Source organism: Mesoplodon bidens (assembly GCF_964165515.1).
Source record: "Mesoplodon bidens genome assembly, chromosome: 7".
NCBI lineage: Eukaryota > Metazoa > Chordata > Mammalia > Artiodactyla > Ziphiidae > Mesoplodon > Mesoplodon bidens.
Genome location: NC_138164.1, coordinates 59152580 through 59169399, shown reverse-complemented (window position 1 = coordinate 59169399; position 16820 = coordinate 59152580). Strand labels below are relative to the sequence as shown.

General features: G+C 49.0%; 1 protein-coding gene across 1 annotated transcript in view; it reads left to right on the top strand.

The window, feature by feature from the left end:
- CLPB (ClpB family mitochondrial disaggregase) overlaps positions 1-16820 on the top strand; it is a 147932-nt gene that overhangs the window by 108783 nt on the left and 22329 nt on the right. Inside the window, exon 7 of the mRNA XM_081240489.1 lies at positions 11489-11603. Coding sequence (XP_081096615.1) covers positions 11489-11603 — 115 coding nt within the window. The remainder of the gene's footprint in view (positions 1-11488; positions 11604-16820) is intronic.

The window sequence follows — 16820 nt, the reverse complement described above, 5'->3', positions numbered from 1 at the left end:
GGAAGGCTTGGTTTCTGACTCTCAGTCTTGTGCTCTTTCCAGCATTGTGGAGTCTCTCATTGGCAAACTGGCCGAAGTGCTTTGAGATGATTAAGAGTGGCAGGTCCCACCTAGTGGCACATACTCTCTGTGTCTTGAGTAAGAGCCCTTAGGTCACCAGACTAAGACAGACAAGACAGGGGTTGTGATCCTAGCTCCCCCACTCACTGACTGGGTGACCTCGGGTGAGCGCTTCCCCTCTTGAAGATCAGTTTACCTTTGTGAAATGAAAACACTGTGACTAAGTGGTTTCTAAGGTTCCATTCAAAATACCATTGTCTGTGTAGCAGTCAGGATAAACTAGGTCATGCTATTGTAACAACCCAAAATTTCGGAGGCTTAAAACAGCAAAGATTCATTTTTACCTCATGCTACACATGAAGGTCAGCAGAGGGGGTTGTGCTCATCCTAGGTCCTCAGGGACCTGACTGGCAGAGCAGCCACCCTCTGAAATACTGCTGCTTGCTTACAGAGAGGAGAGAGTGCTCTGAAGGGCCTTGCATCTGCAGCTAACTGCTCAGCCTGGAAGTAGGACCCTTTACTTCCACTCACAACTCACTGGACAGTACTAATCCCATGTTCCTGTCCTATAGTTGGGTCAGCTTCCCCCATGCCGTAAGGAAATCCCTGAGCACTGTTTCAGGTCACCTCGGGGACTGCATCCCCATCATTATCTCCCTTTTTAGGCCAAACCACTGTCCCCTGAGAGCACGTGCTGCACTTGGCCAAAAGTACCCATATTTGTCAGGTGGTGTGACATAGGGCAGGCCCTGGTCTAGTCATGTAAATCAGGAGAACAGGCTGCTTAGTGCCAGAGGGGGTGGAAGGGTTAGGACTGCATAGGGACCCTTAACAAAATTTGGCTGCCCAAGAAATGGCCTGATGTCAGCCACATCAGTACAAAGCTGGTGTCCCGAGTGAATAAGTGGCAGTTGCGATCTCTGTGCCAGTCAGATCCTTCTGGACCACAGAGGGCAATTGCAGATGCTACCTTCTGAGTAGACTGAGCTCTTAGAATCTGTGCAGAGGGGGGCAGTAAGGAGGCAAGCAGAACTGTGCCATGAGAAGAGGCCGAAGGCAATGGGGCATCTGGCCCGGAAAGGAGAGACTGCACGTAGACACAGGGACGACTGTGAGGGGGGTGGGAGGAGAGGAAATTAATTCAGTATTAGGACTAGGACAGAGCCAGGCTTAACGGATGGCTGCTGCAGGAGGAGCTCCCTCACAGAGCTGTGACCCAGGGCAGGGGCTGCCTTTAGAGGCTAGAAGACCACTCAGAGCCAGCCCAGGGGTTCTGTCACCTCTCAGCTGGAAGACTTTCTCTGTCACCTCCCTGTGCTTGATCCCTTTACCCAGTCTAGATTTCCTCCTTCCAAAATGTTCACCTGTCTGCTGAGCACTTCCACTTGATTGCTCTGCAGTCCCCTCAGATTCTACCCACGTGAACCACCCTCACCTCTCCCTGGATGTCAGCAGCATTGTCTTTCTCTTAGTTGCTCAGCATCTCCATGGTCACCCATTCTTTCTGCTCTGCTTTTTTCCTCCAAGCTGCAAAAAACTGCCTTTTCAAAACTGTGCGGAAGAGTTTCGTGGAAGAGTTTCAGGGGAAGAACACTGCTTTAGACTGGGTTCTGTCTCCCTCTGCCAGTAGGTAAGCAGCAGCTGCTCCTCTCTGAGTTCAGGCCCCATGTCAGTAACATAATGATTCAGGCCTGGAGGGTGCTGAGGCGCCAACCTGAGACCTCATCTCCTGGCTCTTTGTCTAGACACAGGTTACCACCACTCTGATCTTATCTTCCTCCCCTGCTTTCCATCCGGCATCCCCCTGCCACCCAGCTCAGCCTCTTCCACCTTCACCTACCTCTATAGTCAGATATGGGCTCTTTATAGAAAATTTGTAATTATAAAAGTCATCTTTCCCATTATGGAAAATTTGGAGAGTAAAATGAAGAGAATTAAATAAGTCAGCACATATTTATGAATGACATCTGTGTGCCAGGCTCTCGGCTAGGTGGGAAGAAGACAGCTGGGTGAAACCCTCAAGGAGGTCCCAATCTGGTGAGGAGACAGGCAAGTAAAGCATGACACCAGAGTCATCAGTCCCAGGGAAGCCCAGGGACAGGGACTGTGGAAAGCCAAGGTGGCTTCTAATCCTGCCTGGGAGATCACGGAAGGCTTCCTGGAAGGGATGTCAACTGAGCTAAATCTCAGTTAAAAACATTTTAGCCTGATAGCCTGACTACCTGTACGTAACTGCTATTAATGTTCTTAATTATTTATAATAACAGTAGGTACCATTTATCAAGTGCATCTAGGCACTCTGCCAGGTGTTCTAATATATATTTTTTCTAATTCTGTAACAAAACCATGAAGTAGCTCTTATTCCCCACATTTTACAAATGAGAAATCTGAAGCCGAAATAAATCAGGTGACTTTAGAAAATCAAGCTATTATTAGTAACTATTGGGATAGGAATCAGAGATTTCTTCTTATGATACTACATTTGACTTTTCTGGACCATATCTATATATATTTATATAAGTGGTCTTTTTTTTTTTAACCTGGTTAGTAGCCTACTGTATAAACCCCAGGGGTCTCAAACTGGCAGCCATGTTTTATTTTGCCAACTCAGCTTTTTTTTTTTTTTTTTAATGTGAGTATAATGCCTTAGAGGTTGGAGCGTGGACTCTCCAGCCACAGGCACCTATTTCCTATTGTATTATGTGCTTGCCTGTCAGACATTTGTATTTCCTACTTGGTCCTGAAGGTGTTATGAGTTATGATCCTAATTCCATATTTGGAATCTGCCTTTTTTCACTTATTATTTCTTGATGATTTTCTCATTTTAGAATTATCCATAAGCCTAATTTTTAATTTTCTTCTGCCTTTTAAAATGTGTCACTCACTTATCTAAGAATCTCTGTCACCTTATGTGGCCTAAATAATTTTCTCCTCATGGCTGGTTTGCTCAGTTCTCTCAGCATTCTCTGTGTGTGGAAGCCCCCTTGGGCCCCCTGAGAAGATCCAGAGGTGGATGAAGCCCAGCTCCTGTCTCCTGAGCTGGCTGTTGGGAAAGGAAGATGGGGAGAGGCAGGCACTCTTAGCTCTGATACGCACAGATTGACTTGTGCCTTAGGAGGGGTCCACACAGAGTTTGTGGGGGCCCCAGGAAAGCATGGATCACCTCCAGGCAGAATGAGCAGGGCAGGCTTCGTAGAGAAGATAACTGTGATCTCACTTTGAAGGATTTCACTAGCTGGAGAGTTTAATACTTAAAGCTTAGACCATTTTCACATCTTAACTAAGAGACGAAGGAGAGGTAGAAATATATCTCTGTGCACATGATGGCAGATAAAACAAAAATATAGGTAGCTATTCCATGATGGATGTTCAGCTGAGGGGGACGTGTTTGTGCCAGCCCGCATCTCCACTCCCAGATCCTCACTCCACCGAGACTCACGAGGAATTTATTGCTCATTTTAATCACATCCAGAGAATGAATTGGCAGGAATATTAGGCAGATAGGCCTATCATATATATTTTATTTGCATATCCCAGTGACAGAATCACAAGCACATTTCCTATCTCTGTATTTTTTCATTTGCTTCAGGGGTAGCTGGGGATGCAGTGCTCCCCTGAGCCCCTCATTCTGGGCTGCAAGCCTGGGTGCTCCCATCAGATCTGAAGGAAGCTATCAGGAGAGAACAGGTGAGGTATACAGGAGGGTAAGAGGGTTATGTTCCTCCTGGCTTAAGAGTGAAGAGCTATCCCTTCCCTGCCTTGCCCAACCTTCTCCCTGCTTCGCATCTCATTTCGAGAGCCACTGTGCCGCATGCCTGGCTCTGTGCTTGGCCCAGATGGCCCAGACAGCACCGTCTGATCTTCGTTACAGGTTCTCCATGGGCCAAACACAGCACTCCATGCTTTACGGGGACAGCTTTTGCTTTCTTTCTTTTTCTTTTTACTTCTTTTTTTCTTTTTTTTTGGCTGTGTTGGGTCTTTGTTGCTTCGCGCAGGCTTTCTCTAGTTGCGGTGAGCAGGGGCTACTCTTCGTTGTGGTGCGCAGCCTTCTCATTGTGGTGGCTTCTCGTTGCAGAGCACAGGCTCTAGGTGCACGGGCTTCAGTAGTTGTGGCACGTGGGCTCAGTAGTTGTGGCTCACGGGCTCTAGAGCGCAGGCGCACGTTGTGGCACACAGGGCTTAGTTGCTCTGCTGCATGTGGGATCTTCCCGGACCAGGGCTCGAACCCGTGTCGCCTGCATTGGCAGGTGGATTCTTAACAACTGCGCCACCAGGGAAGTCCCTTCTTTTAACTTCTCAAAAACTTTTTGTTGAAACATATTTGTATAAAGTACACATAAGTATATAGCTCACTGTATTTTTACAAGCTGAATATACCTGATCAAGAAATAGACTAGGGCCTCCCTGGTGGCGCAGTGGTTGAGAGTCCGCCTGCCGATGCAGGGGATACGGGTTCGTGCCCCGGTCTGGGAGGATCCCATATGCCGCGGAGCGGCTGGGCCCGTGAGCCATGGCCGCTGAGCCTGCGCGTCCGGAGCCTGTGCTCCACAACGGGAGAGGCCACAGCAGTGAGAGGCCCGCGTACCGCAAAAAAAAAAAAGAAAAGAAAAGAAATAGACTATTACAAGCACTCATTTGCATCATACTCCCTTCCAGTCACTACCCATTCCTAAGGGTAAGCATTGTCCTGATTTGTTTCACTTTTACTTTTACATAATTTCAAAGATAGTACAGCAAATTCCCATAAACCTTCACCCATAATACCAATTGTTAACATTTTATTGCACTTGCTTTATTACTTATGTATATATAAATAATATATAGAGAGATATATGTATAATTTTTTCTGAACCATTTGAGGGTTAAGTTATATATTCGATAGCCCTTTACCCCTAAATACTTGTGTGAATTTCCTAAAAAATAGAGGGCATTTTCTTATATAATCTCAGTACAATCCTTAAAATCAGACCATTAATATTGATATTAACTAATCTATAGATGTTATTCAGATTTCACCAGTTGTCCCAATAATTCTCCTTACAAGAAAAGAAAATTCTGGATCTGAAGCTGGATTCAGTTTTCATATCTCTTTGGTCTCCTTTATTTTTTAATTTTTTAAAATTAATTAATTAAATTTTTTTTTTTTTGGCTGTGTTGGGTCTTTGTTGCCGCACGTGGCTTTCTCTAGTTGCCGAGAGTGGGGGCTACTCTTCGTTGCGGTTCGCGGGCTTCTCATTGCGGTGGCTTCTCTTGTTGTGGAGCATGGGCTCTAGGCACGCTAGCTACAGTAGTTGTGGCACACAGATTCAGTAGTTTTGCGGCTCGCGGGCTCTAGAGCACAGGCTCAGTAGTTGTGGCACACAGGCTTCGTTGCTCCACGGCATGTGGGATCTTCCCGGACCAGGGCTCAAACCCGTGTCCCCTGCATTGGCAGGCGGATTCTTAACAACTGCGCCACCAGGGAAGCCCTGCTCTTTAATCTGGAACAGTTCCTCAGTCTGTCTTTCATGACTTTGACATTCTAACGAGTACAAGCTGGTTATTTTGTAGACCGTCCTTGATTTGGGTTTGTCTAATGTTTCCTTATGATTCAACTCAGGTTATGCACTTCTGGCAAGAACACCCTCTGGTGTTTATTTTCAATAAATTCATTAGGTAGCCCCATGCTAAAAGTAGGAATATGAAATTTATGTTTTAAGTCTCATCTTCCTAAATAGGCTCTGAACATCCTGAAGGCAAGAACAGGTCTTTTCTTATCTCCAGGGTGGACAGTGCAGGCACTGGAGTTAGACTACAGGAGTTAGTGTTCTGCCTTTATTACTTGCTACCAGTGGGACCCTGCTTTAATTACTTCATCTCTGGACAGTGAGGGAGGAGATCCTCTGAACTCCACAGGGCTGTGAGAATTAGAACAGTTGGTCCCAAATCAGGCAAGACTCATCAGTCCATGTTCAAACTAGTGAGTGGAAGTTTGAGGAGTAACAGGATGTTTTCACAGTCACTGAGTCCCACCCCACAAGGTACTTATTAATTACAAAGGGAAAAATGATGGAGAAACTTGGCACAGACCACCTTAACCAAGTGATCAAAATTAACATCCCCAGCCACAGGTATAGGAACATCACGCGCCTCCTGATGTGATGGACTGAGGAGAACATAACCCATTTTCTCACCTTAGCCACTCCTTGCGCCTCTTAACCTTCTCTCACCACTCTTGTCTCTGGATCAACCCAGCTATTTGCAAAGGAATGACATGATCTGATTTACATGTTAAAAATATGGCTCTGGCAGCAAAAGGAGGATCGACTGGAGGAGAGGAGAATGGAATCTGGGATGCTGACATAGTGGTCCTCAAGTCTGATGGGACTGATGCCTGCTCTGTACCCAGCTTTCCTCTACAAGGATGTGGACTCTGAGCTAGTTGAAGAGACTTTGAAGTCCCTTAGGTGCCCCTCTTGTCCCCCAGTCTCCTCTCCTGTCTGCTCTGTATTTCCCAGGCTCCTTTGTTGGACCCCCTGGGCTCCTCTTGTCATCACCCCCCTTCTCAGGACTCTTTCCATCATCCCACACCCCCGCCAGTCTCATCTGTTGCCCCAGGGTCCCCTTTGTTGGCCTCTGCACCCAGTCCTCTCTGTCCCCCACAGCTTCAGGGCAAGGTAGAAGCCCTGACTATGATGTAAGTTGGGGTTGGATCAGGGAGTCAGGAGGATGGGGCATATCTGAGTGTGTGAGCAGCCAGTGGGCTCTGCCCTGACCTCCCACAAGAGGCAAACTGCAGCTTGGCCTCTCTTCTCTTCCCTCCTCTGTGCTTATCCTGTTCTTGTCCAGGGTCTCATTCTGCCTACCACCCCTACCCTAGCTCCTCTCTCAGTGAATGTACTACCAGGTTTATTATCAGACCTGTTCCTGAGGAATGCCCAACAGTAGGTGTACTGCCATATCCCTTCTCCCTGCAACCCTCCTCCGCAGAGCCACTCGGCCCAGCCGCCCACTTCCTAGCGAGAGCCCAGCTAGGCTTCGCCTCGGCCTCCCAGGCCTTTCCTGTAAATGCACTCAGAGCCAGGAGGGGTGCCATATTAAATCAAGAATGATGGAAACCAGTGGCCATGATTATCCAGCCGAGATGCAGCATAGGGAGCTGGTTGCTGCTAGCTCCAGGTGAGGGCTTCTGAAGCTAATTGCATGTGGCTTTTATTAAGAAGATGATCACTCCCCCGCTCTTGCTCTCCTGGGTAGCTTCTTGGGCCTCTCAGCCCAGTGCCCCCTACTTTTGCAGCCTGGGTCATCTAACCTGTCTTCTCCTCCAGTGGAATCCTGTCAAAACAGGGCCTTGACCTCAGTCCCTGTAGCCTTCCTCCCCATTTCCTCAGAAAGCCGGGAACAGCAGTAGCCCACATTCATAGACCCTTACCAAGTGCCTTCTCTCATCCTTATCTCTCCTCTCCCCCAAATAGAATATATACAGACCAAGTGTTTTCCTTTCCTAGGTTCTTCCACTGGTTAGTTTTCCGCAAGCCTGAACTCATACCTCATGCCTTAAAAAGTCATTCATTCATTCAACATATTTTTTAATATAAACTCTGTGCTAATAAGCATTAGGAAAAGAGCATGAAGCAGTAACCTTCTACCTGGTTTAATCCCATTGTCCTGTACATTTTTATCAAAAAGTCTGATCCAGTTTCAGAAGTTTCTCTGAGGGCTTCAGGCTGGGAGGGAATATGCTAGAATCAGAATGTGCTCAGATTTAAGCCATAGGTTGAATCTTTCCCAGTACCATCTAGAAAGCTCCTGAGAAACCAGCCAGATCACAGTGCAACCTTTCCCCCATGCTCACCCCCATAAAAGCCAAGAACCCTTTCCCATTGCCCAAGAAAATAACAGGAATACTAAGATACCCTAAAATCATGACAGTGAAGTCGAGTTGTAGGAGGTAGAAATATTTCCCTGAAAAAGACTTAAGGAGGCCATGGTGGCAGTACCCAAACCAACAAAGTGGCAGGAAATGTCATGTTAGGCTTTGCCTGTAGCAAAGGAAAAAAGATATGTTTTGTGAGGCCCCACAAACTAATGGATGGAAAGTATCTATATTTGGCGTTCTCTACCATGTAAGGAAAATTGACAGGCAGAGCTGAGCCACCCCAGACAGTAGAGGCATCCTGAGAACTCAGTTGGTATTGAGACTGTACCCTGCAGACCCAGGGTTCCTAGGGGGAGAAGCCTCAGGAGCCACGCTGGGGCAAGTGGGGGCATCCAAGTGGACTTGGCCTCTGGCTTCTGCTTAAGCCGGAGCAACTGTTCCCCTTATCTGTGGGCTCCATGCAGATTAAATTAGTTAAAAGGGTTCCAGCACCAAAACAAAAACAAATATACAAAAAAGGCACTGGGTTAGATAATCATTTATCAAAATGCAGCAAAGGAGAAGTTACATTTATCAGAGGCCTGCCACGGGCCAGATACTATGCTGGCCTTTGAGTCTCTCACATAGCGACTTCTACATAGACATTTGTTGTATGCCAGAGACCTGCCAATTGTTTCGTATGCATCACCTCACTTAATCCTCACCAGCTTCCCACAAGGATCCTGCAAGGTAGGTGTAAGTACCATCACTGTGTTAGAGATGCGGAAACTGAAATTCAGGGAGGTGAATTAACTTCCCCAAGGTCAGCTAACTAGTAAGTGGATTAGGCGAGGTCTAAATTCACATCTTTCTGGAGCAAAGCTGCTTCTTTCTGCCACACTGTGTGCCCTGCTGTGAGCCAGAAGAGGAGTCAAACTCCAGACGGGGACTACTATAAGAATTCAGTGAGACACTACATATAAAGTGCTGAGTACAGTGCCTGGCACACAGCAGCTCTTCCACAAACGGTAGTTACCTCATTCGGTTGGCAACGTATTGACTCCTTCTGTGAGTAGGGCCCTATGCTAGGTGCTGGAGCTATAGCAATGAATAAAACATGGGCTTTGTCACTACGGACCTCATGTGTGGAGTAAGGAGACATAAACAGTCAGTTAAATAAGTGCTCTGGAGGTCCCGGGGCCAGGGCAACAGGCTCCTTAGACAATTTGGTATTTAAACTGAGATCACTTAGAGGTAGGTGGGAATAGAGAAGACTGTTGTGCTGAGGGAGCAGTGTGAGCAAAAGGCCCAGAGGCAGGAATACCCATCCCTGAGGGGAAGTGATGAAACAGACCTAACAAACCCTCGGAGGCCAGCTTCCTTCTGCAGCCAAACTGACTGTGAGCTGGCCAGGCAGCTGGCCAGTGCTATACCAGCAGGTATGTGTGCATCTCACCATCAGAGCCTTCCACCCCAGTGGACTCAAGTGCTGAGAGTGGCTGGGTGGACAGGGAGGAGGAGGCAGATATATGGCTGGAGTCGGCAGAGCCAGGTGATGTATGTGGCGCCTGAGGGAGCTGCACGATGACGCACTGGATTCCAACCAGCAAGTGTTGCTCCGCTGGGATCAGCGCCGAATTATTGCTCCGTATGAAACCCCAGAACTGATGGGAGCTTTCAGTTACAGACTTATAGCAACAGCCAAAATTGGATTGTTTGCTATTTATTTTTTTTAACTTCTGTCAAGGTCACTACCTTAACAGGAAAACACTGCCCAAGCAGCAGGTATTTTTCATCCACTCTCTCTGCAAGAGCAATCTGCAGCCACAGCTTTTGTGACAGGGCCATACCTTGGCAGCTCGCTTTCTAGAAAGCTGTCAGTATTACAGGGGCCCTAGGGGAAAGAAGCCTCCTGAAGACCCAGGTCTTTCCATCCCACTTCAAGACCTGCTTCCTTCCCCCATCCTCCATCCCCTGGCCTCCATAAATGCTTTATCATCGGACCCACACATTCACCCCTCCTTGCCCAGTCTCCAGATAGTCCCACAGCTCCCACCTAGCCCAGTATTCCAGCTCCTTCAAGCCTCCTGTCTCCCAGGATTGTTCCATGCTTTATGTATCCTTCCCTTCTCTGTGCTCCTACACCACCCAGTCTGGCTGTTAATTTCTCTTTATATCTGTCATCAACTTCATTTTTGAAAATATTCACCAGATGCCTCCACTGTACCAGGACCCGTGCCGGGAATAGCAGTGAGTAAAAGGCAGTGCCTACCCTCAGGGGGCTCATAATTGACCTGGAAGACAGAATCACACACATACAACAAACTGGTTTTCAAGTAATTTTTTTTTAGTGCTAGGTACAAGGCTAGAAATAGGCACACATGCTTTGGAACCATGAGAGAAATGGCTAATTCTGCCTGAGTAGTGTTTGTATACAGACCCTGCCTCACCTCCCCTGCCCAACTTTGAGCTCCCTGAGAGCAAGGCCTGGCTCTCCTCTTCTCCCTCGCAGCAGGACCAAGCTCGGGCGTCCTCCGTCTGCCTTTTCTGAAATGGACCAAGCTGGAGGCCAGACACATGCCAGGCACTCAGCATCATCTAAACCTCCCAGGGGGCACGGTATAATCCTCCTCCTTCCCCCTGCCCCACCTTTCCATCATTGCATGCACAGGGCCAGGCACACAGCAATTGCTGAATAGTTGCGTGTATCATTGAAGTAGAGGGTGTTCGTAGCTCTGGTTTAAAAACCAAAATGGTTTTCAAGAGAATAGGTGGAGAACTTCCCTGGTGGTGCAGTGGTTAAAAATCCGCCGGCCAATGCAGGGGTCACGGGTTCGAGCCCTGGTCTGGGAAGATCCCACATGTCGTGGAACAACTAAGCCGGTGCACCACCACTACTGAGCCTGCGCTCTAGAGCCCATGGACCACAACTAGTGAAGCCCGCATGCCTAGAGCCCGTGCTCCGCAACAAGAGAAGCCACCTCAATGAGAAGCCCACACACTGCAACGAAGAGTAGCCCCCGCTCACCACAACTAAAAGAAAGCTCACGCGCAGCAACAAGGGCCCAATACAGCCAAAAATAAAATAAATAAATAAATGTATAAAGAAAAAGGGGATAAGTGGAAAAGGAAAGAAACCTATATTTGTAAGCACTCGGTGCACATCAGCCATGATGCTAGGCACATTCTCTATACATTATCATATTTAATCCCCAATTTACAGAGGAGAAAACTGGGGCAAAGTAACTTGCTCCAGGTAATGAGCACATCTTGTAAGTGATAGAGCTGAGATTCGAACCAAGTCTTCTGTCAGACGCCAGAGTCAAGGGTTAATTTCCTAGCAGTACTTACTAGCAGGGTGAGGCAGGACCCCTGAGCAGTGGCCACCCGAGGTAGGGAGATGAGGTGAGGCCTGGGTCGAGGGGCAGGGGGAGGACTGGGCCAGCCTCCAATGGTCATGAGCCAGAGCTGTGCATCAGGACCCCCAGAGGAAAAAACCTGTGTTTTTCCCCCCCTGGGTTGGGGGATAGAGTGAAACTAGGATCCTCCTGGGCCCAGCACTCCTGAGCCACCTTCCCTCTCTCCCCACAGTACCAGGAGAAGCAGCGGAAACGTGAGGCCGAGGAACGGCGCCGCTTTCCCCTGGAGCAGCGGCTGAAGGAGCACATCATTGGCCAGGAGAGTGCCATCGCCACAGTAGGTGCTGGTGAGTATGCGAGATGCTGGCCCACACCAAAAAGGGCAAGGAAGCTCGTGGTCTGCCCCAATGAGCTGTAGTCCTGCTGTCTCCATGCTGGGGAGAAGTGGCTAATAATATTAGAACATAACATTTGTTGAGTACTTCCTATGTTCCAGGCAGTGTTCTAAGCTCTTTGCATATGTTGTGTCATTTAGTCTTTACAGCAACCCTATGAGGTTGGTGCCATTAAATTCCTCTTTTACAGATGAGGAAGCTGAGACAGAGCACTTCAGTGATTTGCTCAAGGCTGCTTTCGTATGCTTTGAATTTAACTCTGACCTTCATCTGGTCTACTGCCCCCACCCCACCCCCATTTTTCAGGTGGGGAAACTGAGACTCAGAGAGAAACAGGAGTTTGTCCATCACTAGTAATGTAGCAGCTGAGCCAGAACTAGAACTTTTATGTTCTGTCTCCCAGCACAGGACTCTGTCACACTTCAGTATAATTTGCCAGCAGCTGGCTCAATTTTGGGGAAAATATTCTGAACAAATCTTGAGTGCCTTCTTCTCCACCTCAGAAGTTCTTTCTGTCCGATACTTTGACCCCTGGGAGCTAGACTGCCTGCTGGTGTAACTCCTAATCTAATGGCCCTCCTCCCCATGCAGATCCCACTAGAGAGATATATCAAACTGAGATTCTGCTCAGGATGGTGGCCTCACTATTGTTCCTCTACTCAGGTGCATGACTCCCTGAGGGTGACCTCAGACAGGTGAGGTAAGGTCAGTGGAACCCTATGCCTGGCTTAGACAAGGGGTATCCCCCAGGGCAGTGGTTCTCAAAGTGGTCTCTGGACCAGCAGCACCAGCATCCTCTGGGAACTTGTTAGAAATGTAGATCTGAGGCCTCAGCCCAGACCTATGGAATAAGAAGTTCCAGCAGGGGGCCCCAGAAATCTGTGGGTTTTGTTTTTTTGGGGTATTTTTTAATTTATTTTTTTGGCCATGCCATGCAGCTTATGGGATCTTAGTTCTCCGACCAAGGATTGAACCCAGGCCCTCGTCAGTGAAAGCACAGAGTCCTAACCACTGGGCCCCCAGGGAATTCCCCAGAAATCTGTGTTTTAACAGGCCCTGCAGGCAATCTGATGCTCAGCTCAAGTTTAAAAACCTCTTTCCAGGACTTCCCTGGAGGTCCAATGGTTAGGACTCTGCGCTTCCACTGCAGAGGGTACAGGTTCAATCCCTGGTCGGGGACTGGGATCCTGTGTGCCACGTGGCTTGGCCAAAAAAAAAAAAAAAAGGAAATTAAAAACCTCTTCCCTATGATGTCGTGGTCAGTCCCACTCACATGTTGCATCTAGTGCTGCATCTAGTCCCACCAGATGCAGCCCAGTGACTGCCAAGGCCAGCACCAGTTCTGCTCGCCGGTAAAAAAGGAGATATGAGTCTGATATTGTGGTGCCCCTCTGGAACATTCTGGAGTGGCCTTGTCAGCCCTAGGAAACCTATTAGAGGAGTCATTGAACAATGAAGGCAGTCACCCCTGTGACACACCAAGCCCAGCCCAATCTCCATCATCCTCACACACCAGTGGGACTGTTAATTTCTCTTTATATCTGTCATCAACTTCATTTTTGCAAGTAATTCACCAGATGCCTCACACAGCAGTAGGATCGTGAGCCCCTCATCAGGGGCCTGACCATCAGTGAATAAGAGGAGCCCATAGGGACTTCCCTGGTGGCACAGTGGGTAAGACTCCGTGCTCCCAATGCAGGGGGCCCGGGTTCAATCCCTGGTCAGGGAACTAGAGCCCACATGCATGCTGCAACTAAGAATTCACATGCCATAACTAAGGAGCGCACTTGCCACAACTAAGGAGCCAGCAAGCTGCAACTAAGGAGCCCTGGAGCTGCAACTAAGGAGTACGCCTGCCACAACTAAGGAGTCCACATGCTGCAACTAAGGAGCTGGCGAGCTGCAACTAAGGAGCCCACCTGCTGCAACTAAGAAGACCCAGTACAACCAAAATTAATTAATTAATTTAAAAAAAAAGAGAGAGAGAAGCCCATAGACCAGAGCTGCCTCACCAGGTAGAGGTCAGAAGGCTGCCTGCAGGCACACACAGGAGCCAGGGAAAGCTTTAATGAATACACAAGTTCCTGCTACTCAGGCCCAGACCACACCAGGCTGCCCTTTTGGGTCTGGATACAGACAGCCACCCTCAGCCACCACCTTGGAGGTGGCAACACCCCACTTTGTGTCTGAGGTAGAGGGAAAGGAGACCTGGGAGCTCTTGAGCTGAAGAAGAGAGGAGGAGGAGCCCATGGGAGGGACAGATGACCTAGCAGAGATCTGAGAAAGCATATCCTGCTGGAGTCTCATGTCCACTTGGGCCAGAACTGCAGCTGCCATCATGATATTTTCCCCCCACTTCTTACACAGCCCTTTCCCAGCAGGTTGCCTGCTCCTCTTACCTCCTGCTACTCACCAGCTTCTCAAGCCCATAAGCTATGAAGCTCCCAGAAGTAGTTGGGGGGAGAGGGAGGATCAACTAGGGCTCAAATCGTAGGTGGGCCACTTACCAGCTGTGCAACTCAGGCTGGTCATTCAGCTTCTTTGAGCATCAGTTTCCTCATCTCTGTACCGGGGAGCCAAATCCAGGACTGTCAGACTGTAAAGCACATGCTCCTTCCAGTATGAACCAGATAGCACTCAACAAAATCTAGTCCCCTTCCTCAAGATGTTTACCACCTAGGGTTGGGTACTGTGCTCTATAGGTCAGGCCCACAGTTATTTCCTTCAACCCAGGACTTATCCCTAGTCCCAGCCCCAGACTGGCCTCTTCCCCTGGTCCTACATCACCTTTTCTGTCCCTGCCCTTGGCCCAGAGCAGGAGTAGATGATTCTACTCCCCACCTCCTAGGAGCTGTCAGAATGTCTGCCCCGAGTGCTTCCTTCTACCCAAAGCTCCATTCTGTCACCCGAACTGCCTCAGATCTGGAGGCAGATCTTTGTCCTGTGGTATGTAGGTTGACCCTGCTATGGCTCCAGTGATGCTGGAAAAGATACAGAGGCCGTGGATGGCTTGGGCTGCGGGGTTGGTATGTTCTCTTCCATTTGTAAGGCAGCAACTGTGCACCCACCTTGTTAGAGGCCCTGCATCCAGGGATCACACTGATAATAGATTGTGTTCGGCTACCAACTCAGGTGAAGCATGAGGCACTCTTTGGGTTGGAATTTGTGGCAGGTAAGCAGCAGCCAGTGCCTCAGGACCTCAAGACTGAAGTAGGTGCAGGAGAGGGAGGTGGATCGAGAGGGTAGGCCAGACCTCCCTGAGTCCTCTAGGTTAGTGTCAGATGTGTGCTGGGGGCTGGCTGGGTGGAGCCTGGCACCCCAGGGGTACCACGAGGATGGGCAGGCAGAGAAGTGCCGCAGAATGAATTGATTTGATAAATGGCCATTTATTACCCTCACGAATTGACTGAAACCAATTTCGGTCACATCAACCCCTGGTAAGTGCTGGGATATTGATTTGTGCAAAGTAATACAGTGAATTTATCAGTGTGATCCCCAGCTGCAGGGCTTCTAGCAAGGCTGGCGCACAGTTACCGCCTTACAAATGGAGGAGATAAAGCACCAGCCCCACAGCCCAGGCCCCCATGGCCTCTCTGGTCTTCTGGGGTCACTGGAGCCAAAGTAGGGCCAACCTACAGACCACAAGCCAGAGCACTGACATTGAAAGTGAGGCTCTCCATCCAGAATTCAGAGCCGTTCTTGATCATGGGGAAGGGGAGGATGCCTGTTCTATTGGGCAGACCTCCTAGGAGCTCAGAGCCTCTGTGCCCCACCATCCTCAGAAACGCAAGCAGTTGTCTGTTCAGCCCATTCAGACCTAGACTCCGCCCCCCTCCTCCAACCCACCCGCCTCCCGTGTTCCTACCTCAGTAAAGGCACTACCGTTCCCTGGTCTCCTAAATAGAAACTTAGGTGTTTCCTTGGTCCTTCCCTCCCCCTCCCCCCTCTCAGCCCATCAAGTTCAATCGCTGTAACTCTCTGTTCTTCTCCCCTCTGTTCCTAATTCCGCTGCCCCAGCTCAGGACCTCAGTATCTACCATGTGAACCAAGCAGTGGCATCCTCACTGGTGTCTCTGCCTCCTTTTCTTTCCCTATAATCACTTCTCCCCAGCTAGAGTCAGCTTTGTAAAGTATAGGGGGAAAAAAAAAAACCTGTTTAAAATCTTTGAGTGGCTGCCCTAGCCTGGCATACAAGGCCCACCCCTGCTGCTCCCCCTCCTCAGTTGCCCCCACCTGTCCCCACTTGACACTGCACAAAACAGCTGCTTCTGCTGCCCTGCATGTGCTGTGTTCATCTCCTGCCTGCATTTGTTGATGCTGCCCTCTCTGCTTGTAATTCCTCTTCTTCTGGCCCCTTCCCCACCCCAGCCCTGCCCATCTCCCACACTCGGACTGGTTTTTACTTATCCTAACTCAGTTCAGGAGCAATAGACTGTAGACTCCTGAGGGCAGAGACCATGACTGAATCATTTTTGTTTTCCCATGTCCTGGCACAGCGCTCTGCTCGAAGTAGATGCTTAGTGAAGTTTGTCAGATTAATTATTTTGGTATGGCCCTTTGTCCATCTCTGTGATGTGCTCTGAGGAAAGAAGAGAAGCTGTAAGCCTGCTTTCTAGTTGTTCACAAGCATACTAGGAATGTGACTGTAGCGAAATAGTTAATTACAACACCCGTACTACTCAGCCTTTGACCCCTTTTCCCCAGACCTGCTCCAAGAAGCTTTTTCTGGGCAGCAGGTCATCCTGCACACCCTGTCGCTTCCTCTGACCAGGGGCCTGTCCCCAGAACCCATTGCATCTGGTCCCAGTTGACTCAAGCCCATGAACTCCCCCGGGAAGCTCTACCATCTTGACTGCTCTTCCAAGGTCTGGCCCGAATTCAGAATCTCAACATCAGCCATGTGCACACAGTAGGCGCACCATCCTGTCTTGTGCTCCACGTCCCTCTTTGACTAATCCAAAAATGTAATCTTCCTAAGCACTGCACCTTTCTGGACCCTCCCTTGGAGTCCTGTTTCTAATCTGAGAAATACATCCAGGTCATCCCTGAGTTGTAGAGAGGCAGTGACTGATTTAGAAAACTTCTTAAGGTTCCACTTCCCCGCCTCACCACTTCAGGTGTCCCTCCTGTGCGCCTGCCATTCTTATTGTCTGGACTGCCCTGCCCTTC